Below are 16236 nucleotides of genomic sequence, written 5' to 3' on the forward strand. Positions count from 1 at the left end.
ACCATACGAATGACATTGATGATGATATTTATAAGGTCATTTCTTGAAATGGTGAAAGTGGATCCAGAAGACTGAGGCTGTGCAGAGACGGGAGCCATAGGTTGGACACTCTCAGTGTTAGCAACAATAGCAGCAGAAATGGAAACAGCTGATTTGTTGCGTTGATAGCAAGTCTCAATATTATGGCCAAAACGTTTCAAAAATTGCAAAAACGTTTGTTGGATTGTTGGCGACGATTATTGCAAAAGGAAGAATACTTGTCCTTATTCTTCATTTCAAAGCAAAATATGCAAAAATAGACTGCAAAAATGAACTCTACGCGAAAAACTGGGTAAGGAGCACCTAGACTGCAAAAAAGTTAACTATAAGGAAAAGTCAACGGTCAAAGGTCAACTCCCAGTGATGACGTCAACAAGATGACGTAATTTGATGATGTCAGCTAGGGCTGACGTAGATGCTGACGTGGCAGTGATGACGTCAGCAAGTGACCCAGCGGCGCATGGTTTAATCTTTGCCGAAACTTCTGTTGGCGCGTGAGGGTGCGTGGAGCGTCCGATGAAGCCGATTCTTTGCCGGTGATGTAAATCGGAGCAAGACGATTCCGATGACGGTGGCGGTGAGATGATCGGAGCATTATTGATGGCGCGTGGAAGGTCAGATGATGATGATTCCGGCGTCTTTGTGTAGATCGGTTGAAAATCTACACGTTGATATTTCTTATGTCTTAATCGGAGGTCTGATGTGGAAGACCCGACGGAGGCAGTGATCTTGGTGGTGGTGATCGAGCTTCTAGCGGTGAAGATTCAACCTTGGCACCTCTGAGGGCACAGAAAAGGTTTACTGACCGAAGAAGTTGAGGCAGCGGAAAATACCAACAAAGACAGGACTGCAAGACACAAGAAGGTTAAAGCAATGGCTTTGATACCATGTTAGAAATACGGAATGATTGTATTGTATTTCATGATCAAAGAATATACATGAATGCCTTTATATAGGAGGCATATGTGTGCGGTACAAGTAAAGTGTAGTACAAGTACAAGTACAAGTGTGCTATACAAGTAAACTAGCTGAGCCTAAAGCCCATAACATAATACACGTTAACAGTACCTATGATGAAAATTTTCATGGGTATTTAAAAAGAAATACACAACAACAACAAGAGAGTGAAAAAAACATTATAATTGCCTCACCATTCAACTCAGAGCAACAACTTCAATTAAAATTGGGTTAATATCTTAGTTTTATTCAAGGATTCCAAATTTTCTATACAAAATAATTGAGCTTGCCAATTAGTTGACTCGTGAGCAGTAAAATCTGACCTTAAGAAAGCGAAATAGATAAGATCTTTGGAAAGATTAGAAATGGAGTCGCATGTACATATGTACCTAACATACTTTTTCATTTCAAAATCATTGAAAGTTTGAAACTCATTCAGCCAAAAAAAAAAAAAAAAAATCATTGGAACTAACTAAGCAATCAATGAAATTCATTTATCCAGTTGTCTACTTCATACTATTAGAATATTGAAATTATAAGATTGTCCTTGAGAGGCCAAAAGTACAACCCTATTAGTATCTAGTGCAAGAATTTCTTGGTTCAACTTCAAATTACATTATTATGAAAGAAAGCATAGATGGATAAGATCCCTAGTACTTGTCATCATTCTTGTATTGAATAAAGTTTTATTTTTTCAAATTTCCTTCCAAATTTTAGAATAACAGGAAACTTGTCAGCAACAAATGTTTTAATTTATACTTTCACATTTTTGTTGAAAAAGTCTCTACAATCTCTTATTTGAGTTAGAGTGAGCTGCAAAAATGGTCCATGGACATCTTAATTTATACCTAAAACCAACTTGCATTGCTTGAATTAGGAAATATTGATATATTATTATCTGATTTGTATGCATAATTTAATTTCATTATAGGATTTTTGCACTCATGCTACAAGTTAGCAATTCCTCTTTAGAACACTATAATCTATAATCATTTAGAAGACTGCTAACAATAGTCGATTAAGGGGTTAAGCAGAACTATAGTTTCGTTAATTGAGTCACGCAAATACTTTGTGCAAACAAATTGTGTAATCCAATTTATTTGCATGGTAAATCTCACATATGAATATGATACTTGGTCTTACCAGTGAATGAATTTTAGCTAGTAAGTTTCATTAATATATACGTCGATCATAACCCAATAATGCAAATGATCTATTTTAAAAAAAGGTTTTACTGTGGCTTAGTAAACTGCCACTACAGCTTATAAAACTGCCATTAATAATTAAGTATTCGTTGCAATAGCTTATAATGGCGGTTGTACAGAACACAAATATATGAATAACTGTTGTGATGAGCCCTCTTGCAACGGTTATAGATTGAAAATCGTTTTTCACCCATTTTGTTGTAGCGATCAGAAGCTGCCGCTATAGAGTATCTAATTGTGGCGAATGAGAAAAGAAGTTCTCATCATCTTCTTCTTTGATTTCTCTTATTAATTTATATATTTTCTCTCTTACAAACACATACGCATGAATGTGTCCATGTTAGTTGTGAAACATGTGCGTGTTTAGGGGGTGTTTGAAAACGTGTTTTGTTGTTAGAAAACATGTGTAGAAATATATGTAGGTGAAAAGGTATGTAGAAATACGTGTAATATTGTTTAAAAACTGAAAATGTGTAATGGGTGTACCCCTTAAGTTTGTTGAAAAGTTGAGTGGAAATGCATGTACGTTTGTTTAGTTGTTTGAATGATAGTTGTCCTTGAATTGGATTGGATAATTTTGCACTGAACATAAGGCCTCTTTAATAATTTAAAGGATTATTTATGACAATTTAAAGGATAAGATCAAACGGAAAATCCTTTTTCTGATAGTATATCTATAAAAGAAGACCAAGGAGGTCGTAGATGAGATTGTAAAAAAATTAGTGGTCAATGAAAGTTAAAATACTGACACTATTTTTATAACGGGATTAGGAATTTGACTAACTGACTATTGACTCAAAAGAAAATAAACAATTTTGTTATAAAATAGTAGAAAGAAAATATGTGATGCCGATTTTTTTTATAATTTTTATTTTTTGGTAAATAGCAAACTTCAATAAAATTAAAAGACTTAACAAAATAAAGTTAGCATCCACTGTGGAAGAGAGTCTGTCATAATACATGCTGTGGGGTTATAAGGCCTAGTGACATACATCCACCTTTCGTACTGGGCCTAAGGCCCAGGCCGAAGTCCAAAATCGTATATGAAGAAGACAGTGGTAAATCATTGCGACCCTGAAAACCATGCCAAGGACAACGCTGACCTCAGCTAGCAAAGGCCGAGGTAGAAGAAAATTGATTTACCAACAAAGACAATCTTCCAAAGCATCCCAAGGAAAAGATAGGTACAGAAAGTAAGCACACTAGAGCATGGCGGTAGAGCAATTCCAGGAAAAGCTGTTGCCTCCACATTAAATGCTCCACAACTAACACTCTGGCCGCATTAATGTGGAAATGATACCTGAGCAATGACTTTTCAGACTCACAACTACTACCTAAGAGCTTTAGGAGGAGGTTGATGTGAAAGGACCAACAACATCAGATCCGACTTGCATGTATACGGTGAAGATGAAGAAGGAAAGTAGTATATAAAGAATAAGGAGCCCTGAGGAAAGGGGGGGAGAAAATTGAACCAGAAGATACACTGTAGCGATCTGAACCAACTTTGTAACCATTACCACTGTTACTGAAGAAATATATAAGTAGAAGCTCCTCGGACCAGAGCCGAGGACTGAATTGCTTGCTCAAGTCCACATTTGTTTTACTTGTTCATTCTTCAAATCATCCCTAACAATTGTTACACTCATTAAAACCCAGTTCTTTTATCCACTTTCTACAACTTTATTGTATTGGGTTTGTTGGACTTGAATTCACTTATCCCTTAGGAATAGTGCTCAAACCCAGTCCCTACACATGCCATTGTTATCTAAAAAAAAAAAAAGTAGAACATTTGCAAGGGAATAATTTAGACTAACTGGCTTACCCTCCAAATTTTATCTTCTAGGCAGGACATCAATTATCTGGTCTACCCCCTAAATTTATTCTCACTAGAAAAACCTTTTATTGAAGTCTCCCTACAAAACTTAAGGTAAATAGTCTAAGGAGGCAATTTGGATTGTTCCACAAAATACTTCACCATACCTAGGACTTGCTTAAACAAAGGAAAGCAGCCAATAAAGGAAATATGGAACCTGCATTGATAAGAGCATAGCATGGATCTCTTGCTCAATAGTGGCCAGCTCAATGATAATCACCACCTGACTGGGTTGAACCCTATACCTAACCTAACCTACTTAATATATGGAATTCTGTACAGTATATGGAAATTTTATAATATAGAACTTAAAATGTGAATTTTTCAGAAGAGATTAAATTCTATAAGGGTAAGGATGTAGTATAAAACACAAGTTTTACTTTACCAATCCCAGCATGCTATATCATCATATTATATATTAAAGAATAAGCACAATCATATTCAATTAATTCTAATACCTATTTGAAAATATAACTTAATTGTGAGTTTATTGAGATATGTGTGGTATGATATATTGAGTTTTAAGTAAAAAACTGATGTAACAATCTCTTATTAAATTATGTAAAATATAGATTTTACACTTCATCCTAACTAAATTCGGACTCATATAATATACAGTATAATATGCATATTTTAGTAACTATGATATCAACTTTAATGAGCATTTATATTGGCCGTATTTTAGTAACTATGTTATCATCTTAATGAGCATTCTTTCTCCAAAAAAAAAAAAAAAAAAAAATCTTAATGAGCATTTATATTGGCCATATTTATGTTGACCACAAAATTAGACTCTATGCCATAATATGGCCGAAGATGAATATGGATAAAACTCTACTGCGCATTTAATTCATGAACAGAAATTCTGTTTCTTGAGTAATGCCAAAGCTAGACTCGTAAGGAAATACTTAAATGAATTTCTCGACTTAATAAACCCCCAAAAATATTGTCTGAACAAAACCGAAACGGTAATTTTAGGTATGTAAGTCTTTGTCGGCACCAATTTGGTTTTTAGCTAATTTTTTTATTTTTTTTGTTAAAAGTAAACTATATATTAAATAAAAATGAAGTTTTAAAAATCTGTACATTCATTAGACGAGAAAACTTATAAGCTTGTGTCAAACCGACGCCAAAACAGCGTGCTAGCTATAAATTCATTTTCAGAAGCTGTCACTGAAAAGGAAGCCGTACGTGGCCGAAATTGCATGCAACAACCACACAGTGACGAAATGTTTGGCAACAAATTAAAACCAACCCCAGTAAACTCACCAGTCACCACCAACAATTATCATATTCTGTACCACATACACGACAAAATAAATTTATAAATATAAATAGTAAAAAAGAAATATTCCATTCACGTGTGGATTATAGTCCATTGAGTTTGGTCTAAGACGCTAATGTCATGGTCATGATTTTGTATTTATATATAATGACACCAATCCTTGTATCTGAGAAAAAAAAAAACACATAACGGATGAGAAAAAAATTTCAACTCCGTTTGGTACCTCTTCACATGTGAGCCTCTTTAATTTGTCATCTTCTTCTTATTATTCTTTGAGGGCTAGCTCTCTCTGTGTGAATATATATATATATATATATATATATATATAACTTACTCTCAAAGAAGAAAAAAAACCTCGTCTAGTTTAGAACCACCATGGATTTGCGAGAGTTGAGACTAGTTCTAACATTTGCAGTGGCTTTGGCCTTTGCTGGATCCATTGGTGGCGTTTATTCATACAATCGCCCACCTATGCGCAAGGACCTCATTGTTCGTCACTTGGAAGATCTTGATGATTCTTCTCCACAACAGGTATTCATTAATTTTATGCCTTCATAGATGTATATATGTTTGGCAATTCTTGTTTTCAGTGTATGAATCTGTTGCGGAAGATCATGAAAACTAAATTTTGTCGGTCTTTTTTTATCAATATAATTAATTATCCTCTTGTTGTGTATTTATTGCGGGGATTTCTATGTTGCATGAAATACAGCCAATGAGGAATGTTTTGTTTATATCGAAGAACAAAAAAAAAAAAAAAAGGAGAGAGAGAGAGAGAGAGAGAGAGAAGTTTGATGTTGAATCCTAAAACCTTTAGGAAAAGCTAGACCCGGGTTCATTGTTTCTCAAAAAAAAAAAAAACCTTTAGGAAAGGCATACTAGTTTCAAACTTTCAATGGTAACTTATAATTTGTTGGCTTTGATGGGAATTGGGATGAGGGAGTTTGTCTACGAGTTAGGTTTTGTCAGCCGCAACATTTGACTAAGTCTTCTGTAAATAGTGCACCCATATACTGTTTACGGTCCCACAAATTACACTTTTCAACAATTTTTTCATTAAAAATGGGTCACACAGTACTATTTACACATTTAAAAATTATTTCGCTACAATATTTTCAGTTTTAGTTTCAGCAAAAATAGACTCTCTTAGAAAATGTTAAAAGTATCTATTAAAATCTTAAAATCTTGCCACTTAGTGAGAAAGTCCAAACTAAGCCCAATATGGCCGTAAGTGGGCCTGGGCAGCAGTTTTTGTTTTGTTTTTTAATTCGTTTCTTTATCTTCATCCTAGTCTTAGCTTCCCAGGTTTTAAGTACACAGATTAGCTAGTCTTCGGCAATGGAAAAAACAACTAGAGCAAATGCACCCAACTCGATAGTAAATATCCAGCTAGCTCATTCGCCGAACACTTCCAATCTTAAGAAAACAAGAACAAGAGAGAAATTTGGTTCCACAATGGAAAGTCATATATACTCATACCTTATTATATACCTGGGAATATCCTTTTCTGACAAAGACTTCCTAATATTAATATTGAGCTTATTTTTGCTGAAACTGAAAACTGAAACTGAAAATACTGTAACAAAATAATTTTTAAATATGTGAATAGTATCGTGGGACCCATTTTTAATGAAAAAATTGCTGAAAAATAGAATTTGTGGGTCCGTAAACAGTGCACGAATGTACTGTTCACAGTTGATTTAGTCAAAATATGCAGCTAAAGTAAAAAAAAAAAAAAAAATTTCAGAAAACGCAGCTTGGATTCAGCGTTTCCGCTGAATCCAAACGGCCTCTAAGAGTTAGGCAGCTATTTATTATTAATTTTCTGCGTGAGTTATTAAGTTAGTTCTTATCGAAGAAAAAAAAAAAAAATCTATTGTGATATTTTGATTACTACATGGATCGGATGGACTTCAACTTCCATGACCCAAAATAATTGGGCTTGGTCTGTGTTGAATTTAGTTAGTCAACATGTAGCCCATTTTTTGGTAACTGGACTTGGGATGTACTTTTAATTTCTTTTTTGTTTGTTTTAATGGTTTTGAAAAAGTTTTTATTAAGGGAAATGTTAACTAATACTTTTAGGGTATTGATTAATAATTCATTTAAAAAAAAGTTTTTATTGGAAAAGAAAAAATAATCAATTAATGTTTTGATAATTTTTTTTCATTTCTCATAAAAATTGTGTCAAAATTTTCCTAAATTAGATTGTTAATCAATAACCTAAAGACACTTGTTAGCATTACCCAAGTAATAATAGTAATACACCTATCCAACAGGCAACAGTTATTATAAAATCAGATATCTTACTTTCTAATTTTATTACGTTATGATTAAAGGAAGTATCATTTTAAATAGAATTCACTGAGTTTTGGTTTATGATATTTTCATGTGTGTATAGTTTTATTTGATTGAGTGCAACAAATATTATCCAATATTATGGTTTAAATTTTCGAAGCAAAATATAGGATTTGATTCTATAAAAATGATTTCTTAAACTCTAATAACATCTCTTGTGGTCAACCTTGATTAGTTGATTGAATTTTTTTTTTCAACCTTGAGGCATAAGTATTACTTGAAACACCTATACAATTCATTTCATGCAAACACCCTATTGGAATGGTTAATTTAGAGATATTAAGTACTAATATATGGTCCAAATGTCTATGTCCAACATATATTGGGCTTGAAATGGTTTATACCTTTCAATAATACTGATGTGTTTTTCTCCAACAAAATAAATAAATAAATAAATAATACTGATGTGTTGCTGTAGGTGCATATATCTTTAGTTGGCGAAGACAAAATGAGGATTTCATGGATTACTGATAGCTCAACCCCAGCAACAGTAGAATATACAACAACTTCTAGGGCACAAGGAACTTCTGTAACTGGGACTACATCTTCATATGATTACTCAATGTACAAGTCTGGTGAAATTCATGAAGTAGTAATTGGTCCATTAAACCCTAATACAGTTTACTACTACCGTTGCGGCTCGAATTCGGCCCCTGAGCTCAGTTTCAAAACTCCACCAGCACAATTCCCAATTAATTTTGCTGTTGTAGGTATGTAAATGCTGACTATACACATGTTACTGCTAATAGAATATGGCATTTATGCATATCAATATGTCTAAAAGCATACCACAACAAATTTCACAATTTTTTGAAGTCACAAATTGTAAATGATAAATAATAAAGTAATGTCAATGATGAGCCCATTTGAGAATTAAAAATAACTTATCAACTCAACATGCTTGAAATTTGTTGTTAAAACTATTTTTGTCTATAGCATTTCTTGATATGCATATTGTTAACCATTATGTTACAAATAGTGAGTAATTTGAATACCATGTGTCTATTTGACATTATTGCAGGATGTATAATTTTAAGTGTAGAACTTCAATAAAGAGTATTTATGATATAGAATTTTGACTAAAAATCTCTTTAACATTTTGAGTATTTGAAACGAATTACAGTGTTCTTTTTTCTTTTCTTTTTTATTCTTTTTCTTAAAAAATAAAAATAAATTTCAGTTTTAGCCTTAAATTTAGTTTTCAACTTTAAGGATCTCATTTAAATTCTTTAGCCTTAAATTAACACCCATATGTTTTCGATATTTCATATTCATATATCGTACCATTTTACTTATGTACAATGTATAATGTAGGTGATCTTGGACAGACAGATTGGACCAACTCAACCCTCCAACACATAGCACAATCAAACTATGACATGCTGCTATTGCCAGGAGATTTATCATATGCCGATTTCATCCAGCCTCTTTGGGACTCATTTGGGAGGCTTGTGGAGCCATTGGCTAGCCAGAGGCCTTGGATGGTGACCCAAGGCAACCACGAGATTGAGAAGATCCCACTAATTCACAAAGAACCCTTCACAGCCTATAATGCAAGATGGCGCATGCCATTTGAAGAGAGTGGCTCAGACTCAAACCTATACTATTCTTTCGATGTAGCTGGGGTACATGTTATCATGTTGGGTTCGTACACAGACTTTGGTCCTAATTCTTCACAGTATAGTTGGTTACAGGCGGACTTGGGGAAGATTGATAGGAATAAAACTCCTTGGACCGTAGTGCTTATTCATGCACCATGGTACAATACCAATACTGCTCATCAAGGTGAGAAAGAGTCGATTGACATGAAGGCATCCATGGAAAAGTTACTTTATCAAGCTCGTGTGGATGTTGTTTTTGCTGGACATGTACATGCCTATGAACGCTTTGTAAGTTCTAGTTTTGCCCTACTTCATTGTCATTTCTTAAATTTAGTTTTGTTGCTTGATTGACTATGCTCTAATCTCTATTTACAACTCAGGAAAATGATATGAATTTAAGAAATCTACATAAAATGTTCAATTTTTATATTAAGCGATCCGTTTGGATAAAACTTATTTTGCTAAAACTGAAAACTAAAAACATTATAGCAAAATAATTTTTAAATGTGTGAATAGTGTAGTGAGACCATTTTTAATGAAAAAGTTGCTAAAAAGTAAAGTCTGTGGGACCCATGAACAGTGTACGGGTGCACTGTTCACTGCTAAAAAGTCAAAACATGTGGCTGGGAAAAAAAAAAAAAAGGAAAGAAATACAAACGTGAATCCGCAAACGGATACTAAGTGACTTGTTTTTATTAGTTTTGAGTACCACATTTGATGTGCTAATGAGTGGAAGAATTCAGTGTCATTGATATGTTTCCATTTGTTATTGTTGCTTCTCTCTCAGACTCGCGTTTACAATGGGAATACTGACAATTGTGCTCCAGTGTATATCAACATTGGTGATGGTGGAAACCGTGAAGGCCTTGTTAGCAAGTAAGATACTAATTCATATATTCAAAATCATAAAAATGGATCATATTAAATGAAAGTGATTATTATAGCTATAGCAAGGATAAACTCTATTTTTTTTTTTGCATTATTTTCATATAATTAACTTCATGCAATCTTGATCTTACAGGTATCAAAATCCAAAGCCTGATATATCCCTTTTCAGGGAAGCAAGCTTTGGGCATGGGGAACTCAACGTTGTGAATTCAACCAATGCTCTCTGGACATGGCACAGAAATGATGATGATGAGGCTGTTACTAGTGACTCACTCTGGTTGACAAGCCTATCATTTGTACCTGCTTGTAAAGTGCAAAACTAAATCTAATAAAATAAAGAAAAATGATAAAGATACATTAATCTAATTGTTTACCAGGAAATAATTGTGGTACATGGAAACCTTTTTCAGTCTTTGTACATTATTTAATGTTAAAAGTATTATGTAAAATAAATTTCTCATTCTTTACTCAAAACTAGAGTGAGTTTTTTTTTTTTTTTTTTTTTCAGAGTAATAGGCTATACCTCTACGCAATGGGAATATTTCACTGTACCTTTTCTAAACTGTTTCCATCTCCTTGCAAGTTTATGAAATAAAACGTTTTATATAAATTTTAGGCAAAAATACATTATTGGTCCCTAAAGTTTACCTAGTAAGTACTTTTAGTTCCTAAAGTTTCACATGAGCGCTATTAATCTCTCAAGTTTAAAAAATGGCCTCAATTGGTCCTTTCATCAACTTCTGTTAAATTTTATTGCTTATGTGTCTATTAAAACAGTGATGTGTTTTTTTTTTATGATGTGGCAATGATTTTTATTATTAACTTATTACATGACATGGAAAACCCACCACCCATCCCAATTTCTCTCTTTCGATCCCAGTGGCCAGTGCCTCATGTCCACCATTCACCGGTGAAACAAATTCAACCTCCATGAAACAAACTAAACTTTTGCAAAGAGCAACAAATCCATATTAGACGAAGATCAACCCAAGATCTAAGCTTGGATTACGCAACCCATTACAAAACATTTCTTATGAAAATCAATAGCCCCGGCTACGGCAAATTAAATCTGGCTATAAATCTTGAAGTGGGTCTCTTTGGAAACAAGCTCAGCCATAATAATAAAAAATTGGGTCTGTTAGAGAATAGGTTTAAGCTCACAAAACCTCAAAAACACAAGGGGCAATTTAAAATATGGACTAAATTGGAATCTAGGGTATTCATTTGATTGCTTTCCATGGCCGTTGAGTTTGTTTGAGGTCGTCGCTGATGTTGGTGATGAGGGGGAGAGGTTGGGAGCAGAACCAAGAGGAGGGAGTGAAGTACTGACTGGAGCCATCTGTGGCGTCTGAGACAAACGCAGACTTGAGGCCGGAAAAGAAAAACTTGAGATGACAGAGAGCATGGTGGAATTGCTAACATGTAATTTATTAATAATAAAAATTGTTGCCATATCATTAAAAAATTGACACATCATCACTCCACTAATGGAAGTTGAAGGAGGAACTAACAATGCTCACTTGAAACTTCAAGGACCAAAAGTGCTCAGCAGGTAAACTTTAGGGACTAACATTGTATTTTCGCCTAAATTTTAATAGGTAAAACTTAGATTAAATTCAACACATCGCTACTTGACCCGCTTATCAAGCCTTTATAATTACTATAAAATTTTATACTCTATTTCTTTATTGACTCATTAAATTTGCAATGAATGTTTGTATTCTAATTAAATTTGTTATATTATAGATGAAGATATACTAATGACATTACCTGTCAATTTAACAAGCAATTCTTAAATATAAATATTTCAATGTTTGATATATTACTAACATAAACACTTTTTTTTTTTAGAGAACTAACATATATACTTAAATTAGGCTAGAATAGAATTTCTATCTTGTATTAAAAAAAAAAAAAAGAAGAAGTAAGATTTAAGCAAAAATTTGAATTTAAAAGCATTGATAGGTGGCTTAACTTTATTTGATGTTTAAGGTATGACATGTATACATGTTTCCTCTTCTTCTTCTGTGTAATTAATAAACTAGTGGACTATTACATGTAATTAATAAACTTAAAGGATTTAGATACTAATCTCAACTTTTATCTTTGATTCCCCCCCCCCCCCCCTCTTTATTTGTAATTGAAAATATATAGAAAAGAAGAGGTTAAACAGTATGGCAAATTTTGTTTTATATGAAAAAATATGGATCATTCTTAGTTGACTCAAATTATCAAAGATCGTCTAAAGGGTCATAGGATGATAAGAATGACAATTCGTTTTAATCCAATAAATTTATGATCCAAGCCTAATTGAGCTAACCATATGCCAAATCTCGCTAAAACAAATCACACTTGCATAAAAAATAATATATATATATATATTATAAAAAAAAAAAAAAGAGAGCCAAGATCGAGTGAGATTTTAAAGTAATCATTTTTCATTGAAACAAATCAAAACGGTTATAAAAAATAATAATAATAATAATCTTGACGTGATTTTTGCCCTTTTTATTTTTATTTTTATTTATTTCTTGACTTATAGGTAAAAAGACACTACAAAACACGCGGATCTTAGACTGCGTTTTCAAAAACAAGGCTACAAATGGGATAAAGCTGCGTTTTTTAAAAACACGGCTTAAGTTATTCATATGAAGCTACGTTTTATACGTGCGGCTATAACCCATGTCTATAGCCACGTTTTTAATGTGTATAGCCGCGTTTTTTGGGGGTGGAGTTATTGCTGCGTTTAAAAAACGTGACTATAGGACCTTTCTCTTTTCTCTTTTTTATTTTTTTATTATTATTTTTTTTTAATCTTATCTAGCTCTAGCTTGCCTATAGCCGCATTTTATAGACGTGGCTTTAAATTTAGTCTGAAGTCATGTGTTTAAAATGCGACTTTAGTTTGGATGGGGCTGCGTTTCTTAAACGCAACTTCAGATTTTGCCTATAGCCGCAGGTTAAAAACACAGCTTTAGGCTTTGTATAAATAGTATAGTACAAAATTTCCAACCCTCTCCCATCGCACATCATCAGTCTCCACTCTCAAGCCCTCACCCTCCATCTGATCTCAACTCTTACCAAATTCAAAAATTAAACATTTAAACGTTTTTGATTAGCCCTTTTGTTCACCAAACGTGCACGAACCTCTAGCTCCCATCACAGATCAAATCTTCCTCTCTCACTCTCTGATCTCAGATAAGAACTTAGCTGGTTTTTTTGTCGACAATCGGAACCTGAGAATCCCTAATCCCTATTCTCTTCTATGTTGCCTTCACCTCTCTACTCTCAACCGTCCAACACTCCACCCCACCTGACTCAGTCAGGACTTCACATCTGATCTTGCTGTCAAGCACTACATTCATCGATGATGAGGAAGACCGTGACCCCCTTGCAACGATGCAAACAGGTTCTCAACTCTCTCTCTCTCTCTCTCTCTCTCTCTCTCTCTCTCTCTCTCTCTCTCTCTCTCTCTCTCTCTCTCTCTGTTTTAGGCTTTTAGCTTTCAAATTTGGCGGAGATTGAACTCCAGAGATTTCTTATTCAACTATCAGAGACTTTACTTTATTATTTATGTTACACCACTTATCAATAATATTAATATTATTTACATTACACCACTCATCGATAGATTCCATACATAAAATGTTGTGTTAATTAGATATCATTCATTAGGTAATCGATAAATTTATGTTATATGTAAAATTTTGAAATGTAGAGAATTTATAGAGTTACTGTGAAGGTAGCAATGAATTTACTCATTTACTTCTCCAATAAATTCAATAAAAAATCATTTAAAAAAAAAAGACTAGACTAGACCGAGCAATAACTATATATATATTTAATTAATTACCTAAGCTTGTTTGTGAGTGAGAGAGTTGGAGCTAGAATTCGAGTTCTCTCTCTCAAATAATCATCATCAGTGAATATGCCACGCCACCATTAGCCTCTACCGCAGCTAGTGCTTTAGGGTTTTCTTCCAAATTCCAATAAGCAGAGCAACTATAAACAACTAAATTTCAAGTTTGACAAAAATCAAACAAATAAAATAGTTTCACAAATGTGAATTTGTATTGAAGAATATGTGGTACGATTCTCTAAAATTACAAAAGCGTGATTCATAATTCGATCTCCTTGAAAGATTTATTTATTCGAATTGTAGTAGTGTAATTTTGATTTGAACGCCAAATATCTTGAAATTTGGTTGAAGAATGGATCAAAGGTCTTTGAAATAGGATTACAACAAATCTCTAGCTATAAGCTTGTTAGAAATTCTTTGTTTTTTTTGTTCTTTGTGCTTTTAGTCTTCAAAGGTTTATGGTGGAAATTCTTTAGGGTTTTGGAGGCTTAAATCCGTAGACTTTTTCTCCAAAACACATGACACCATTTGATTGGCCGAAATGTCTTAATTTCCAATGACACATGTCAGCACTCAATTGGATAGCTCATTGCCAACACATATTGAAGTGTGATTGGCTCTTGCGTAGTTTACTAACTATACTAGTAACTTGATGGGCATTTGTTAATCTTGTTTGGCTGTATTTATGTTAACCATGCACATATTTCAAAAAACTATCTTAGTTTGCTTAGGCAATTTTTTTTTGTATAATGTGAAATATTTGAAATAAAGCTGATACAGAAAGAAAAAAAAAAAGTTTATTTTCAAAACGTGAGAAAAAATATTTACAATAAGCCTTTTTGTTTACCAAAATGAGTTAAAAGAATATCTCTTGACATCTCTTATCTAGCTTGACAGAAAACATCATAAAAACATAAAGACGAACACATTGTTTTGGTCTCTATATTTTGGTATCACAATCAATTTGGTTCCTATATTTTGGTAACAGTCAATTTGGTCCTTATTATTTTTAACTTACAAATTTGGTCTCTGCTGTTAATTCACTAACGGAAAATGATAACGTGGCTAACAGATTGCACAATTGGCACACTTGACACTTATGTGGCAAATAAAATAAAACAAAACATATTTAATAGATATTTAGAATGCCAGGTCAGCACTTAAATTGAAGAATAAAATCAATTTCTCAATTTTAAAGGGGAAAAAAAATTGTTAAAAGAATGCTTTGTTTTTCTTGTATTTTCTAAGCAACCAAACAAAAACACATAAAAATCAAAATTACCAAAATAATTTACATAAACCCAGATTTGAATGCAACATATAATTTATCCAGATTTGTCCTCTGCCTTGAAAATTTGACAGCTGCGGTCGTAAAGACTTAAACTCTAAACTCTCTTCCCACAAACCAAATGCCATGGCTCTATCTCTCTCTCCTTATGAGTTATGACTTCTAATTCTAGTCTCTCTCTAGCCATTTCATCCATGAAGGTCCGTTTGGAAGTGGGTTTGGTGAGTATTTGTTCTATGTGATTTCATGATGTCCAAATCTGTTCTGCGTTTTTGGCTTGGACTCAGTGGCCGAAGCAATCTGAACAGCCATGGCAGAGGAACCCCTCGTTCGTAGTCGCCACTCGTCACCATCACCACTCCAGGCGGTGGTTCTCGTTTCTCACGGCCAAACCCCACTCTCTTTAAACCCAATCTATAACCCCTTTCTCTCTCTTCGATTTAAAGAAGGCAAAGCCTCCTTGCTCTGTCACGACCCTCGGACGTCCAAAAATCTCCACCGAGTCTTTCCGCTGTCAAACCTTTGCCACTGATTCGATGCTAGAGAGAGATCAAAGAGTCAAAACCGAGCCATATCAAAAAATGGGTTTCATTTTGGATTTGTTGGCTTTTCATGGGTTACGGGTATATGATAGATTTGTAATGAATTGGCTTTTTGTTATGTAAAGATTCTTTGGAATGATAATGAAATATGGGTTTTTCTTTCATGGATGATCATCTGGGCTAATAATTCAAAACAATCTCGTAAATTTTAGCAACTGATTTAATTTTTTTGATCACTTTGATTTCGCATTTCTGCTTTGATTTTTTTAGTTAGATCCACCTTTGTTTAGTTCAACTGCTCCTGTTTGGTTCGTGAGAAAACATGGTGAAAATAATGGAGC

At 33.5% G+C, this 16236-nt stretch overlaps 1 protein-coding gene across 2 annotated transcripts in view; it reads left to right on the top strand.

Moving 5' to 3' along the window:
* The window catches only part of LOC126692107 (probable purple acid phosphatase 20), a 32108-nt gene extending 21428 nt beyond the window's left edge, over window positions 1-10680 (top strand). Inside the window, exons 1-5 of one of the 2 annotated variants that reach the window (XM_050387588.1) lie at window positions 5536-5890; window positions 8136-8427; window positions 9032-9606; window positions 10106-10194; window positions 10340-10680. In XM_050387588.1, coding sequence (XP_050243545.1) covers window positions 5735-5890; window positions 8136-8427; window positions 9032-9606; window positions 10106-10194; window positions 10340-10529 — 1302 coding nt within the window. In that variant the 5' untranslated portion in view covers window positions 5536-5734 and the 3' untranslated portion in view covers window positions 10530-10680. Of the gene's footprint in view, window positions 1-5535; window positions 5891-8135; window positions 8428-9031; window positions 9607-10105; window positions 10195-10339 lie in introns of those variants that run through there. The other variant, XM_050387589.1, reaches the window with a different exon arrangement.
* Window positions 10681-16236: the final 5556 nt, after the last annotated feature.

The sequence above is a fragment of the Quercus robur genome, chromosome 7 (assembly GCF_932294415.1).
Source record: "Quercus robur chromosome 7, dhQueRobu3.1, whole genome shotgun sequence".
Taxonomy (NCBI): domain Eukaryota; kingdom Viridiplantae; phylum Streptophyta; class Magnoliopsida; order Fagales; family Fagaceae; genus Quercus; species Quercus robur.